At 41.1% G+C, this 12,746-nt stretch overlaps 2 protein-coding genes across 4 annotated transcripts in view; both read left to right on the top strand.

Moving 5' to 3' along the window:
• Nucleotides 1-444: 444 nt before the first annotated feature.
• Nucleotides 445-5,659, top strand: ankrd54 (ankyrin repeat domain 54). The gene is made up of 8 exons (XM_034712227.1): nt 445-1,135; nt 3,015-3,062; nt 3,160-3,258; nt 3,405-3,476; nt 3,641-3,688; nt 4,523-4,647; nt 4,751-4,858; nt 5,002-5,659. The coding sequence occupies exons 1-8, from the start codon at nt 736-738 to the stop codon at nt 5,074-5,076; spliced, it is 975 nt and encodes a 324-aa protein (XP_034568118.1). The 5' UTR covers nt 445-735; the 3' UTR covers nt 5,077-5,659.
• Nucleotides 5,660-6,838: 1,179 nt separating this feature from the next.
• Nucleotides 6,839-12,746, top strand: part of hmgxb4a (HMG box domain containing 4a) — an 8,889-nt gene continuing 2,981 nt past the window's right edge. For 2 of the 3 annotated variants that reach the window (XM_034712147.1, XM_034712145.1), the window contains exons 1-6: nt 6,839-6,955; nt 7,607-7,710; nt 9,378-9,514; nt 9,600-9,675; nt 10,705-11,280; nt 12,534-12,737. In XM_034712147.1, the coding sequence (XP_034568038.1) occupies nt 7,674-7,710; nt 9,378-9,514; nt 9,600-9,675; nt 10,705-11,280; nt 12,534-12,737 (1,030 nt within the window). In that variant the 5' untranslated portion in view covers nt 6,839-6,955; nt 7,607-7,673. The remainder of the gene's footprint in view (nt 6,956-7,606; nt 7,711-9,377; nt 9,515-9,599; nt 9,676-10,704; nt 11,281-12,533; nt 12,738-12,746) is intronic. The other variant, XM_034712146.1, reaches the window with a different exon arrangement.

Here is a 12,746-nt window from a genome sequence, read left to right as displayed (position 1 = left end):
ATAAAATCAATATATATACTATCTAATATTAAATATTGATCAAATAAATGATAAAAAAATAAAAGAGTAAATGATAATTGATTGGAATAGTAATCAAAGTCTCTTACATATTCATTTCTTTACAGCAAATGGTGCAATGACATCAATCCTGCACCTTCCCTTTTGGTGCCATTTTGTATTTTTCAGTTAATCAGATGTTAAAATGTTTTGTTTTGTGAATTATAATTTTATATCTGTAAATTATCGTCATTATTAGCCGTGTCTCAGATATCGTATCTATGATCGTATCGAGCTAGCTTGAGTTTCCCGCCTATTTTAAAAGCCGTTAGTGTTTGTTAATGTTGCGATATTTAAATAAAGTTTGTACAGAAAAAACTGACAGAGAGGTAAGGCTGTGTAATTTGATTGGTTGTCAGGGTGCACAGCTCCTATTGGAGGAGAGCTCATGAGCAACACGTCCTCTGATTGGCTGAGCCGCTCTGAGGCTGTGTGTCTCTTCCTCCCGTTCAGATGAAAAATGTTAAATAGACATTTTGATCCTCAGAAGAATCTTTACTGATTTCAGTTTCAGAGTTTTTAAATCACAGAGATCTGATGATGGAGGAGGAGGCTCTGTGCTGAGCTCATGAAACCCTCTGAGGTCTCTTTCATGTCGGATTCATTTCCTCCCTGCTGCAGCACTCACAGAGAACCAGAGAACCAGAGAACCAGAGCCTCCACATGAAGCTCTGAAGCATGGACGGGTGGAGCCCGATCAACGCCACAGCCTCGGATAACGAACGATCCAGCTCCGAGGGGGACTACATGGTGGAGCCCGGACCCGGAGGTGGAGCTCAGGAGGCGGCGGCGGCGGACAGAGAGCAGAGCCCGGACGGGGAGTGTGTGATGGAGGACGGGGGCTCGGCTGCTGTGGGGTTCGGGATCAGTGGGACCGGGGAGGGGAAGGTGGTGCTGGGTCGGTTCGGACAGAGGGACGAGAAAGAACTCAGGTACCTGCACTTGTTGTGGGAGCCCGGGCGAGCTGAGGGGGGGCCCGGCGGGGTCACGGGCAAGCTGGGGAAGATGACGGGGAGCCGGGCCAGGAGGCACCACAGGACGGTCCGGAACCTCGGTCCCATCAGCCAGGACGTTTATGGTAATGTGAACATGATTAATAAAGCAACCTGAGAGACAATATACAATAAATACACATAAACCAGACAGGTAGAGGTTAATAACTTCAGTAATAGAGTAATAACAACAGAAGACAACATTTAATATTTAATTAAAGGGACAATTCAGTTAAAGTTATCAGTGACAGACTTCTTCACCCTGAGAGATACCACAGGTCTCTTCTTCCTGCAGTGGTTAGACTATATAACTAATAATATATATATATATATGTATATATGTGTGTGTGTGTGTGTGTGTGTGTGTGTTGTAAGATATGCTTATTTTTTACCTCTTTAATTTTAAATTTTATTGCTAATAACTTTTTTAATAGTTCTTCTTCATAGGCTCTTGTTTGCTTTTTATATATTTATTTATTTATTTATTTATTTATTTTTTGCACTGTCTACTTCTGTGACACTTGAGTTTCACCGTTGTGGGAGAGTAAAGGACTATCTTATCTTATCTTGTACAACACAGAACCAGACTAAGATCCTCCTTTATTCGTCCCCCAACGGGGAAATTCATGGAACAAGAAGGTGTACAGAACAAGAATTCAACAAGAATATATATATGAAAGAAATGTCCATCAGAGACGACAGCTTGGTCATAATCCTCCTGTCAGCCACCACCTCCACAGGGTCCAGGACTGAGCTGGCCTTCTTCCCCAGTTAGTCCAGTCTGGTTCTCCTGTATCCTGTCCGCCCACAGCAGGTGAAATCCTTCCAATGTGGCGTTGGTGTCCGGTGTTAGCTCTGTTAGCATGATGCTACTCTGCCAAAAATATATATATAGACATAAATATATATGATAAACATAAACAGGAAGGGGTAATGTACAGTGAAGAGGTGGTTATGCAAATTAGAACCCCATCAAAGTGAGGAGGACCTGCACCCTATATTTCTCACATCTGTACCCACTAACTGTCATTATTTCCCCACTCTCTAGACCAGCCTGAGACCACACTAACATTTTTACCACAGTGTCAACAGGCAGAGGGGGAACCATAGACTGTATAAATATGGACGTAGTCTCCGTGACGTCACACGTCTGTTTCTGAAGCGCTGTTTTGAGGCCAATCGTCGGCGGCAGCCATATTGCTGCTGTCTAGTGATTGTGACGTAAAGAGGCGGAGTTTGAGCCTCCTCGCCAACAGCTGCAGTGTTCCCGCCTGTCAATCAAGTCAGCTGTGCCTCTCATTAGAAGACCTCCAATCTAAAAATATGAGTCCAATGCGGAAGCATTCAAGTACCGGTAACCACATACACACCCATTCAAAGAAGCTGATCTTTACAGCAGAAATAAACATGTTTACAGTCTGGTTCAAAACATGAGTGGAGTCTGGATGGATCATTTCTTGATCGGCACACACTGTGAGGGGATACTACGTCCATATTTTATACAGTCTGTGGTTTTGACCAATCAGAACCAAGTAACCAGCAGCTAACGATGCTTAACCCTGACTTAGAAATATGCTAGAGACGATTTTGAGCTTGGGCCGCTTCAGTGAGTAGTTAGTGTCTATCGTTCAGGGTGTTTTTAATTTAATTTCTTTACATGTTTAACAAAGAAAAATGGATTTTTAAATCTTATTAGCACTTGAAATCTTCGTCTCAGTGAGTCCTTGTTTGTCAAATGGTGCATATGATGGTGTTATGTGGGTTTGTTATTTAGGTTTAATCAAACCTGCCACATTATGAGAACTGTTCGGTATCATCTACTGAAATCAATGTGATAAATTCAACATAAAGTCCACCTGTGAAGAGGTAACCTGGTGGTGATAGTTCCTGTTTGACCGAGCGCCTCTCTGACAGTCATAAAGCAACATTTACTCCCCTCTCACTTTGAATGTCTTATCTCCACAGCTGCCAAGAGACTGAGGGAGGCAGCAAACAGCAACGACATCGACACAGGTGAGCAGAGCAGGGACCATGCTCATGCTAATGCTAATGCTAATGTGGCGATGGGAGGATTAAAGGCTGTTTGGCTCATAAAGTTGTGTCTTTGCAGTTCGAAAGCTCCTGCAGGACGACATAGACCCGTGTGTTGCAGACGACAAGGGAAGGACGGCTCTGCATTTCTCTTCCTGCAACGGCAACGAGGGCATCGGTGGGTCACTGATAACAAGTCAAAACAGCTCAAACATCATGAGTTAGACAAATCAGCTCAGTTATCAATGGAAGCCTTTGTTTACTTACTTATATTAACTCTTTCACATCCACTTCATTCCTAATGACTCTCTTTTATGTCTGTAGTCCAACTGTTGCTGAGTCACGGCGCTGACCCCAACCAGCGAGACAGTCTGGGGAACACCCCCCTCCATCTGGGTAAGACGGACCATCAGCCCGGCCTGTGATGGTCTCACTCTGACACATACATGTAGAGCTTCTTTAGCCTCATGTCTAATCTTAGTCATGTTTTTACATGCAGTCTCTGTTTTACTGGTTTTGTTGTCAGTGTGTGAAAATGTGTGTATGTTGTGTTTCTGCAGCGGCCTGTACCAACCACGTGCCTGTAATCACCACGCTGCTGAGAGGAGGTGAGACCGTGTTAGACGTGCTTTAATGATCAGTTTCACATATTAAGGGAATCAATAGTTATAATTCAGAGGTTTATAAAAACATATCTTTAACTATCTAACGCTACAGCAGGGGTTCCCAAACTTTTCAGCCGACCCGATGTTACAATGTCATTTATCAGACGCTTTTATCCAAAGTGACGTACATATGAGAACAAGAACAACACAAGCAAAGATCTAGACAAGAGGAAACAAGATCAGTAAGAGGAACAAAGTGCTTCAAGTCCATTTGGGTTCAGGTACTGCCAAGCAGTGTAAAGGCAATGCACAAAGTAAATAAGGAACATCTACAATGAAGCAACCAACCAATTTAAGGCCTTCATTATCATCATCAACAATTAACATCACCACAATAATGACCAAAGTACCAAGTGCTGGGTCACTCCAGACCTGAACACAGAGTCCCAGAGTAGAGCAGGACAGTGTGAGTCAACTGTAGCTGGAAGACATGATCTGCCCCTGGGGACAACAGTGGAGGACAGTCTAGCTAAGTGCATAGTGCTTCCTGAAGAGCTGGGTCTTTAGCTGTCTTTTGAAAGTAGAGAGGGACTCTGCAGATCGAATGGAGTTATTATATTTAGATAACTTTTAAAAAAAGAAATCTGGAAGACATCTCACGACCCCCCATTTGTGTCTTGCGACCCCCCATTTGTGTCTTGCGACCCCCCTTTGGGAACCCCTATGTTACAGTACTTTGATTCTTTAAGCTGTGTTAATAAAGTTGAGAGTGTTATTCATTACAGGTTAATAAACTCATGTGACTCAGATATTTCTGCTCTTATTGTCTCTGTTCAGGAGCTCGCGTGGACGCCCTCGACCGAGCAGGCAGGACCCCGATGCACCTCGCTCGCTCTAAGCTCAACATCCTCCAGGAGGGAGATTCACGCAGCTTAGAGACGCTGAGAGGGGAAGTGACTCAGGTAGAGCAGGAACTCACTCAGATCTTTGGGCTGGGACTTTTAGATGTGTAGAGCCTGATGTTTTATGCTGAAGATGTTTGTGTGTGACTCTCTCTCTTCTCAGATTATTCAGATGCTGAGGGAATACCTGAACTCGATGGGTCAGAGTGAAGCTACAGAGAGGCTGGAGCACATTTCAACTCAGCTGCAGCACACACGCACCAAAGAACAGGTCAGACCGACATCCTCACAGGTTTACAAGCTTTAAAACAAACATGGTTATTAATTCTTACTATTCTCATTCAGAGCCTTATTGTTTACACAGTTACCTGGACTAATTTAAACCCACTAACACACTTTCCTCTCTTTCTTCAGGTGGACGAAGTGACGGATTTATTGGCCAGTTTTACGTCACTCAGTCTACAGAAACAGAATTTGGGGGACAGGTAGAAGATGGAGTGTGTGGAGAGCTGATGTGCTGCATCTGATGAAAAGACTGTTATCTTTGTTTAATAAAAAAAAAAGCTGAAAGTTTTAATTCTCTGCACTTAATTATATATATATCCATTTAATGAGGGTATGAAAATAAATCACATCAGAATGACTTCTCTTGAAAAGGATGAAAAGAAACCACCTGAGGGGAAACCATTCTCAGGATCAGGCCCACAGTGCAGTGTGGCCTCAGCTCTCTACTGTGTGTGTGAGAGACTCTGTACGTGTGTGCGTGTGTGCGTGTGTGCGTGTGTGTGTGTGTGTGTGTGTGTGTGTGTGTGTGTGTGTGTGTAAATCACAGCTATGTGTTGACATTTTTTCTTTAAGCCTGCCAACGTTAGCTTAGTGTTAAGATAATTATGAGACATGGAAGTATTAAAAGTTTTCATTGTTGCATTTTCAGCCTCTCTGTGTCTCATTGCCTTTTCTCTCGTGTTGCATGTGATGATGTTGGTGCGTGAAACGTTCTGTAAAAACTGATTTGGTTATTGATGGAAATGAAAACATGTGAATTAATAAAATCAGTTTGTTTGGCTACTTATGTGACGTGTTGTCTTGTGTTTATAATGGGATAAAAGCGGTCCAAATACAAGTATGTATTTTAATGCTGTTATTGATCTACATGTTAAAATATTACTACAGGGAAACCCAAAGGGGATATGAAGTCATTTCTGGCAGGTCCTGGTGCGGCCTTTCACAGTGACCAGCCTATTGTACCATGGCCCTGAAAGTCAACCTAAAAATGATTTTACTAAACATAAAAAAGAAAAAATGCAAAATTCAAAACATTTCATGTGTAGAAAAAAAATTCACAAAATTAAGATATTTCAAGGAATGCAGAAATATTTCATAGAGGACAAAAAAGAAATTAAATAATCACAATAATTGTTGGGGTGAACTTAAACATTTCATCAAACACAAAAAACTTTTCACATTATGCAAAAATATTTCACATAACAAAAAAAATGTAACAAAATTAAAAATATTCCATGAAAGAGAAAAACATCTCACAAAATAAAGAAAAAAAAAACATAAAAAGATCAAATATTTTCGGATTTTTTAAAAAATGTTTTTTGTTTTATGAAACATTTTTGCAATTTGTGAAATGTTTTAAATTTTTGTGGAATAAAATTAAAATGTTTAAATAGTTTTTTTATATAATAATATATATTTTTTGTTTGTTAAATATTTTTGCATTTATTTAAATATTTTTGGTTTGCACAAATTAATTTTGTGTTCCATTTAATATTTTTGCATTTTGTCAAAAGTTTTTTGTTTCTCATGAAGTATTTATTTGATAAGATGTTTATCCTGTTCAGTGAAATGTTTTTTTGAGTCATAAAGTGGGTCACCACATGATTGTTTCGCTCTCTAGGTCACTAGGTAATTATCCCATAATCAAACACACAAAAACAGCTCATTTATTATGTGATAATGAGGAAAATAAGTTCAGATTCCCAGAAAACAACCCAATAACTCATTATGACAGTGAATAAAAGTGTTATAATCATGAGATAATGGGAGAGATAAAGAGAGCTCTCAGGAAAACACTTGGAATTCACCTGTATCAAGAGTAAAATAGAGTGATTATATATATGGATGATGTTTGCTTAAGACTTCTGTACAAGCATTTTAAATTAAAGCTGAATTTAATATTTTGACAGCAGGCTAACTCTCTCTATGATCACAGCTTCAGTTTGTATTGCTAATATGGCTTCCTCTCCTCCTCGCTGATTGGCCGCTGAGCCTAAGCACCTCCCCTTCTTGAACACGTATTGTTGTCTCGCCGACAACAAACATGGCGGCCGGACCCGCGTAAATTGGACACCTCATATAGGTAGTATAATTTAAAAAACACATGATTTTTCCTCCTTCTGTCGTTCTTAAAGTACACATGCTATCACACCCGATGAGTTGAGCTTATAAGCAGATTTTAAAGTGAGTCCTCCGGGGCGTTGTGTGCTCCTGAGTGGACCGCGGCCTAGCTGTAAGGAGAAGCCTCGAGCTTTCCTGAGCCGCTCTCCCCGGCCAGCTGAGGGCCCGCCCGGGGAGATGAATGAGAGTGTAGGAGATGTGTGGGGAGCTTAGGGAGTCAAAGTAAAAGGAGAGGGGGTGTGTTTGTGTATCTTTATGAAAGTAGGCGGGAATTTGTTAAACTGTAAACTGTTAGTAACACATTTTCACTCTTGTAATATAATCCACATTTTATATTTACTCCTGGAGAAGGAGTCAGAGCTCTCTGCTTTACTGTAGCGTTATAAACAGGTTACCTGCAGCTCTGGTGTTACCTGGACTGCTTAGGATGAGGTTATTAATGCAGCTTAACATGTTATTACATTAATGATGTCTTTGAAAGTATTTAGATGAGGAAAGATGGGAAGAACAATATGATTTTTGCAGTTAAGTTACTGTGTAACCCTTCATTTCTGTCCTGAATAGATATCACACATTATACTTGTTTGATTTGATGTTCTTGGTTTTTCCCCAGCAGGTTATTCTCCTCATGTTTTCGGTGACACACTTTGACGAATAGACGCCTCGACTAAGGAGGGACCATGGCTTTTGAGGAGATCAAGAATAAAGGAGGAATGGGTAACATGTCCTACACCTCATGTCCTACAATCTGAGCTCTTAAGAGATGCTTATTTCAGAAATCAGAAATACTTCATTTATACCGGGGGGAAATTCAGTCATTAAAGCTGCTCCTATACACAGTAATTAAGAATATCAAATAATATTAATAGAATAAGTAATTAATAAGATATAAATACAATGAAAATAGTGATAATAAAAGTATGTACAGGAGACAAAATAAGCTATGTAGAAAATAAATGGTTGAAGTCTGGTGGTCTGTCTGGAGTCTGGATACGGCAGCGTTGAGAACGTTGGACGCCGTTGTTGTTGTTTCGACATCTTAACTCTGAGAAACAGAAGAGTTTTTTAATTTCTCAATATGATGCCAACAAAAAATCTAAATTATGTCTAATACAAGTCTTTTAATTTAACATTAGTGACACTTAAAGTTAATAAATAGGCTGTAACAGATATTTGTTATAGACATCCAGTCTGTGCAACTCACAGAACCATGAGTTACATTCACCTACAATATATAAACCATTCAATATTAATCCCTAACTATTAGTCAGTTAGACTTCTTGTACAACAGAGAGACAACAAATGCCAGCACAGCTCCCTGTCAGGGATTCATTTGAGCTGTTTCCTGTTTTTATTTGCCTGTAAGTTGAAAATCTTTAAGTTTGGACAGTTAGTAAAGCAGATAATCACTTTGAGCTCTGTCTAAGAGACTTTGTAGAAAACTTTAAAGCAGAGTCAAGAGTCTATTTAAGTAATCTTTTAAAACATGATTAAGTTTGAAGTAGGGATGTCATCTTTCAGTAATCTCTATGATCGATCTTTGGGAATGTTAACGATCAATTAATCATTAAAAATAACATAAATGCATTTTTTCCCCCTGAATTAAATTTTCCTTCCCGACACAATGTATATAACTGACAGTACTGAATATCAACGGATCGTATTGAGGTGTTCAAAATGTTAAACACTCTGAATATCAACATGTGGAGCAGGCTCATAATCTCTGCAGACACACAGTCATAAAAGTGAAGGCTCAGACTTCAACAAGGGAACTGAACAGAAACAGATTTCAGACTCCAGAGTCCAGTTTTCTGTCTACTCACTTTTATTGAGGAAAATAATCATGTGAACGTGGTCAGGTGGAGAAACAAAGCGCTCATGGAGACCTGTCACTCAGCCGCAGCCTCCAGCTGAGCGTCTGTAATCAGCTGATTCACATCCAAACATGCTTTAAACTTCAAACACCTCCCTGAGAGCTGAACCAAAGATGAGACCACATGATGTTTGATCCACAGGATAGAAAATCAAAACAAAGAAATGTGTTAGAATAAGTTCTTAACAATCTATTAATCTATACTCCATTAATTGTTGACATCCCTAGTTCTTATGTTGGTGTCATAAAATTCTCACCCCAAATGAGAGACGTGAAGAAGACTGAACAAGACCTAAGTGTCCCTGAGGAGCAATAAGTCAGACCCAAATAACACAGTCAAACATGCTTGAGTTGGTCTGTGGGAACGTTTAAGTTTTGCCGTTCAGGAACAAAGAGAGGTTATGACAGAAACATTTAGTGTAACGATATTGGACAGGTAGCTGGCACACTTCAAGAAAAGGAGATATAATGAGATCCTACAGGGTGGTAATTGTCTGCTGATGTTTTGTAGACCTGGGGATGGACGGAGAAAGAGGCCTGGTAGCGGGTCGCAGCCAGAGAGAGAAGAGGAGGTCGTACAAAGACCTGCTCAGAGAGGAAGAGGAGATCGCTGCTCAGGTCCGGAAGTCTTCAAAGAAACGTCCCAAGGTAACAAATCCGTCCGATGTGTGCGACTCGTTACGATGTTACTGCAGGTGAAGATTTCTGAACGTGTGTTTCTTGATGTGTGAAGGATTCAGAGCTCTTCATGCTCGGAGGAGACTCGCACAAGAAGAAGAAGAAACACAGTGACGAGTACTATTACAGAGGTGAGGTGGTGAAATGACTGCAGCTGAGTCATTGACATGAAGTGCATATTTTTGTGTCTGAATCCCTCATTTTCTTTTAAAAATAATTAGTTATTTTTAAGACATACATCAATTGATTCTATAAAATCTGCTTATTTTAAATACAATTTCAGTACATTCAAATATTGAGATTTATTTTATTTTGAAGTCTCAAACCCTGAAAATGTCCGAGCGAGTGAACTGACTTAAAACACTATAAAAAATGTATTTTAAGAATAATAAATTCAAAAATTTAAAACACCATGGCATGATTTTACATATAAGAGCTTTGAAATAAACATAATTTCATAAATATCAATAGTTTAAATTCACCTAAGGTTATTTAAAAACTTTTGTCCGGCATCCACCGTACTCATGGAGCTTTTATTTTGAAAGTATTTATAATGGACTTCAACATATGAAATCATTCAGAGGACCCTACTAATCATCATGGCTGGGTTCAAAGGTTTGTAGATGTCTCTTAAATAATAATAGAAAAGCTTTTATCAACTTATAGATGGACTGTAACACTTTCCATGTCAGGTGGTACAACCAACCTAAAACTGTAAGATTAGATTTTAAACCTGGCCAATAGAATGTAAAAATCCTAATATATTGTAAATAAAAAATACACTCACAAAATAAAAATGTGTAAAGCACTGTAACCACTCTAAGGGATACTTCCTAAAACTTTCAGTTAGAATAAATGATAGGAAAGTTCATATATTTGGACAAATATCTGGTTGCTCCACCTGACATTTTTTGGATGTTGAAGTTCAGAAAAGAGTAAAAAAAACTATTGAAACACTTAAAAAAGCAGTTTAATGTACAAGCCTTGTTAGAACACATTATTCAAGACACAAAAATATGCATTGTAACCATTCTGGAAATACTTTTTTTTTAAAAAACTATTTTTGAGGATTATTTGTCAACGACTCAGCTGCATGTAGTGGGATTACTTTGCTCTCAATGATCCTCCTTAAATCCTGACGTATGTCCTTTATCTGTCAGACCACGATCATTCAGGACCCCCACCTCATAAGAAGAAGCACAAGTCTGCAGACCGCTCCCCCACGCTCTCCTCCCCCTCGACGGACACGGCGATGGGTCTCCTGCAGGCCATCACCTCCCCTCTGGCCACAGGCTCCGACCCGAGCCCCCACCTGCACAAGAAACCCTCCTACCCCTCCTTCTCCTCGCACTCCTCCAAGGACCGCAAACGCGAGGGCAGCGGCGGCGGCGGTGGAAGCAAAGGCAGCCACTCCTCTCACTCCCGCCCGATGTCTTCATCCTCATCCTCCTCCAAGAAGCACTCCTCGTCCTCCTCGAAGTCGTCTCTCTTCCACGGCGGCGCCCCGAAGGAGGAGCCGCTGACGCTGCGCGAAGCCGACGGTCTGAAGATGAAGCTCATCATGTCACCGGAGAAGGAGGAAGCAGAGAGCTTCCCGTTCACGCCGCACTCGTCCAAAGGAGGCGGGAAGAAGGAGAAGGATCGAGACAGGATGCAGACGTCGAAGGCGCCCAAGAAGAAACAGGATCAGGGTCGAGATCCGCTGCCGGTGGTCGGGAAGGAGGTGGAGGTGGAAGGTAAGAGGACTGTTCATGGATATGTTGTCTGTCTCTTGGTGCTCACTGAAAGCCAAACCTTTAACTAAACTCTGTGTGAGCTGAGCTTTTCCAATCTGAACGCCTTCCCATGAGCGTGTTTACGTATCAGAACAACATAGCTTTCTTTAGAGAGATGATTATGAGACTCATTTCAACAGAAGCTTACATTCAGACAAACTGCAGCACACATGACCTCAGAGTCTGCAGGTAAAGGATGTCAGACTGGTTTGCAGAGTGTCTACAGATAGCAGAGCTAGCACCTCCAGCCTTCAGACCTCCCTGCAGGTTAAAGGTGACATATCATGCCAAATGGACTTTTTAATGGTCCTCTCCCTGAAATCTGTGTCCCTGTCTACAAATCCCCTGAACAGTAAAAGACTCCATTCTGCCCCTGTTCTGATTTCTCCACCTTTCTGTAAATGTGTGCTGAAACCAGCCGTTTCAGTTTTCAGTGTTTTTCATACGTCACAACGCCATCCGGTCTGTAACAGGAAGTCAGAGCTCGGAGCTTGTTCAGCCCATAGACTGTATAAAATACAACTCAACCCCTCCTCCGTTTTTCATTCCCTGCACACATGTGTGCTAACAAGGAGCTTAGGAGGGAGGCATGCTAGTTGTAGGCTGTCTTAATAAACACAAAGGTCGCTTTGACTCCCCACGTCTGCAGATTTGAAGATCTAGTGGATGATTTTTAGTTTTCATGGAAAAGTGCTAGCGCTAGTTAGCATAGCCACATAGCTACATGTTGGTAGCCGTGTACCAAGACACACGTCGACATGCTGACAAATAAAACAACAAGAAACACTAAATCTGTGACCAATGGTTCAGAAAGGTCCTGCTGCAGGCGCCTCTCCGTCAGGATCAGATTCTGGATCAGATTCAGAGGGTTGAAGTAACGCGGGTCTGTGAGCAGCCGTGTATATTCAGCCAACATGTAAACATTAGATCAACGTGCTGGACAGCCGAGGCCACACCCACTTCCTGAGGGGGCGTGGTCAGAGAGCTCATTCTCATTTAAAGGCACAGACACAGAAAACAGCCTGTTCTGAGCAGGGCTGAAAAAGAGGGGTTTACAGGCAGACCAGAATCTGATTTATAAGTGTTTTTATGAGCATAAACTTTAAAGACATGTTTTGGGGACCTCTTAGACCAATATATGTTGATGAAAAAGAGCAGAATATGTCACCTTTAATATCCACACGTAACCTCGTCTTCTGTTCTCCGCTCTGCAGGTCATTACGGCGGCGGCATGGGAGACGACAGCTCTTCATCAGGAGGCGAGCTGGAGGCCGGCGAGCTGGTCATAGACGATTCGTACACGCACCTGTCGAAAAAGAAGAAGAAGAGCAAAAAGAGCAAGAAGAAAAAGGATAAAGAAAAAGACAGAGACAAGGAGAAGAGTGGGAAGGACAAGAAGCACAGCAAAGGATTCGGAGGTGAGATAC

This window comes from Notolabrus celidotus, chromosome 20 (assembly GCF_009762535.1).
Source record: "Notolabrus celidotus isolate fNotCel1 chromosome 20, fNotCel1.pri, whole genome shotgun sequence".
NCBI lineage: Eukaryota > Metazoa > Chordata > Actinopteri > Labriformes > Labridae > Notolabrus > Notolabrus celidotus.
This window is presented reverse-complemented; position numbering and strand designations above follow the sequence as displayed.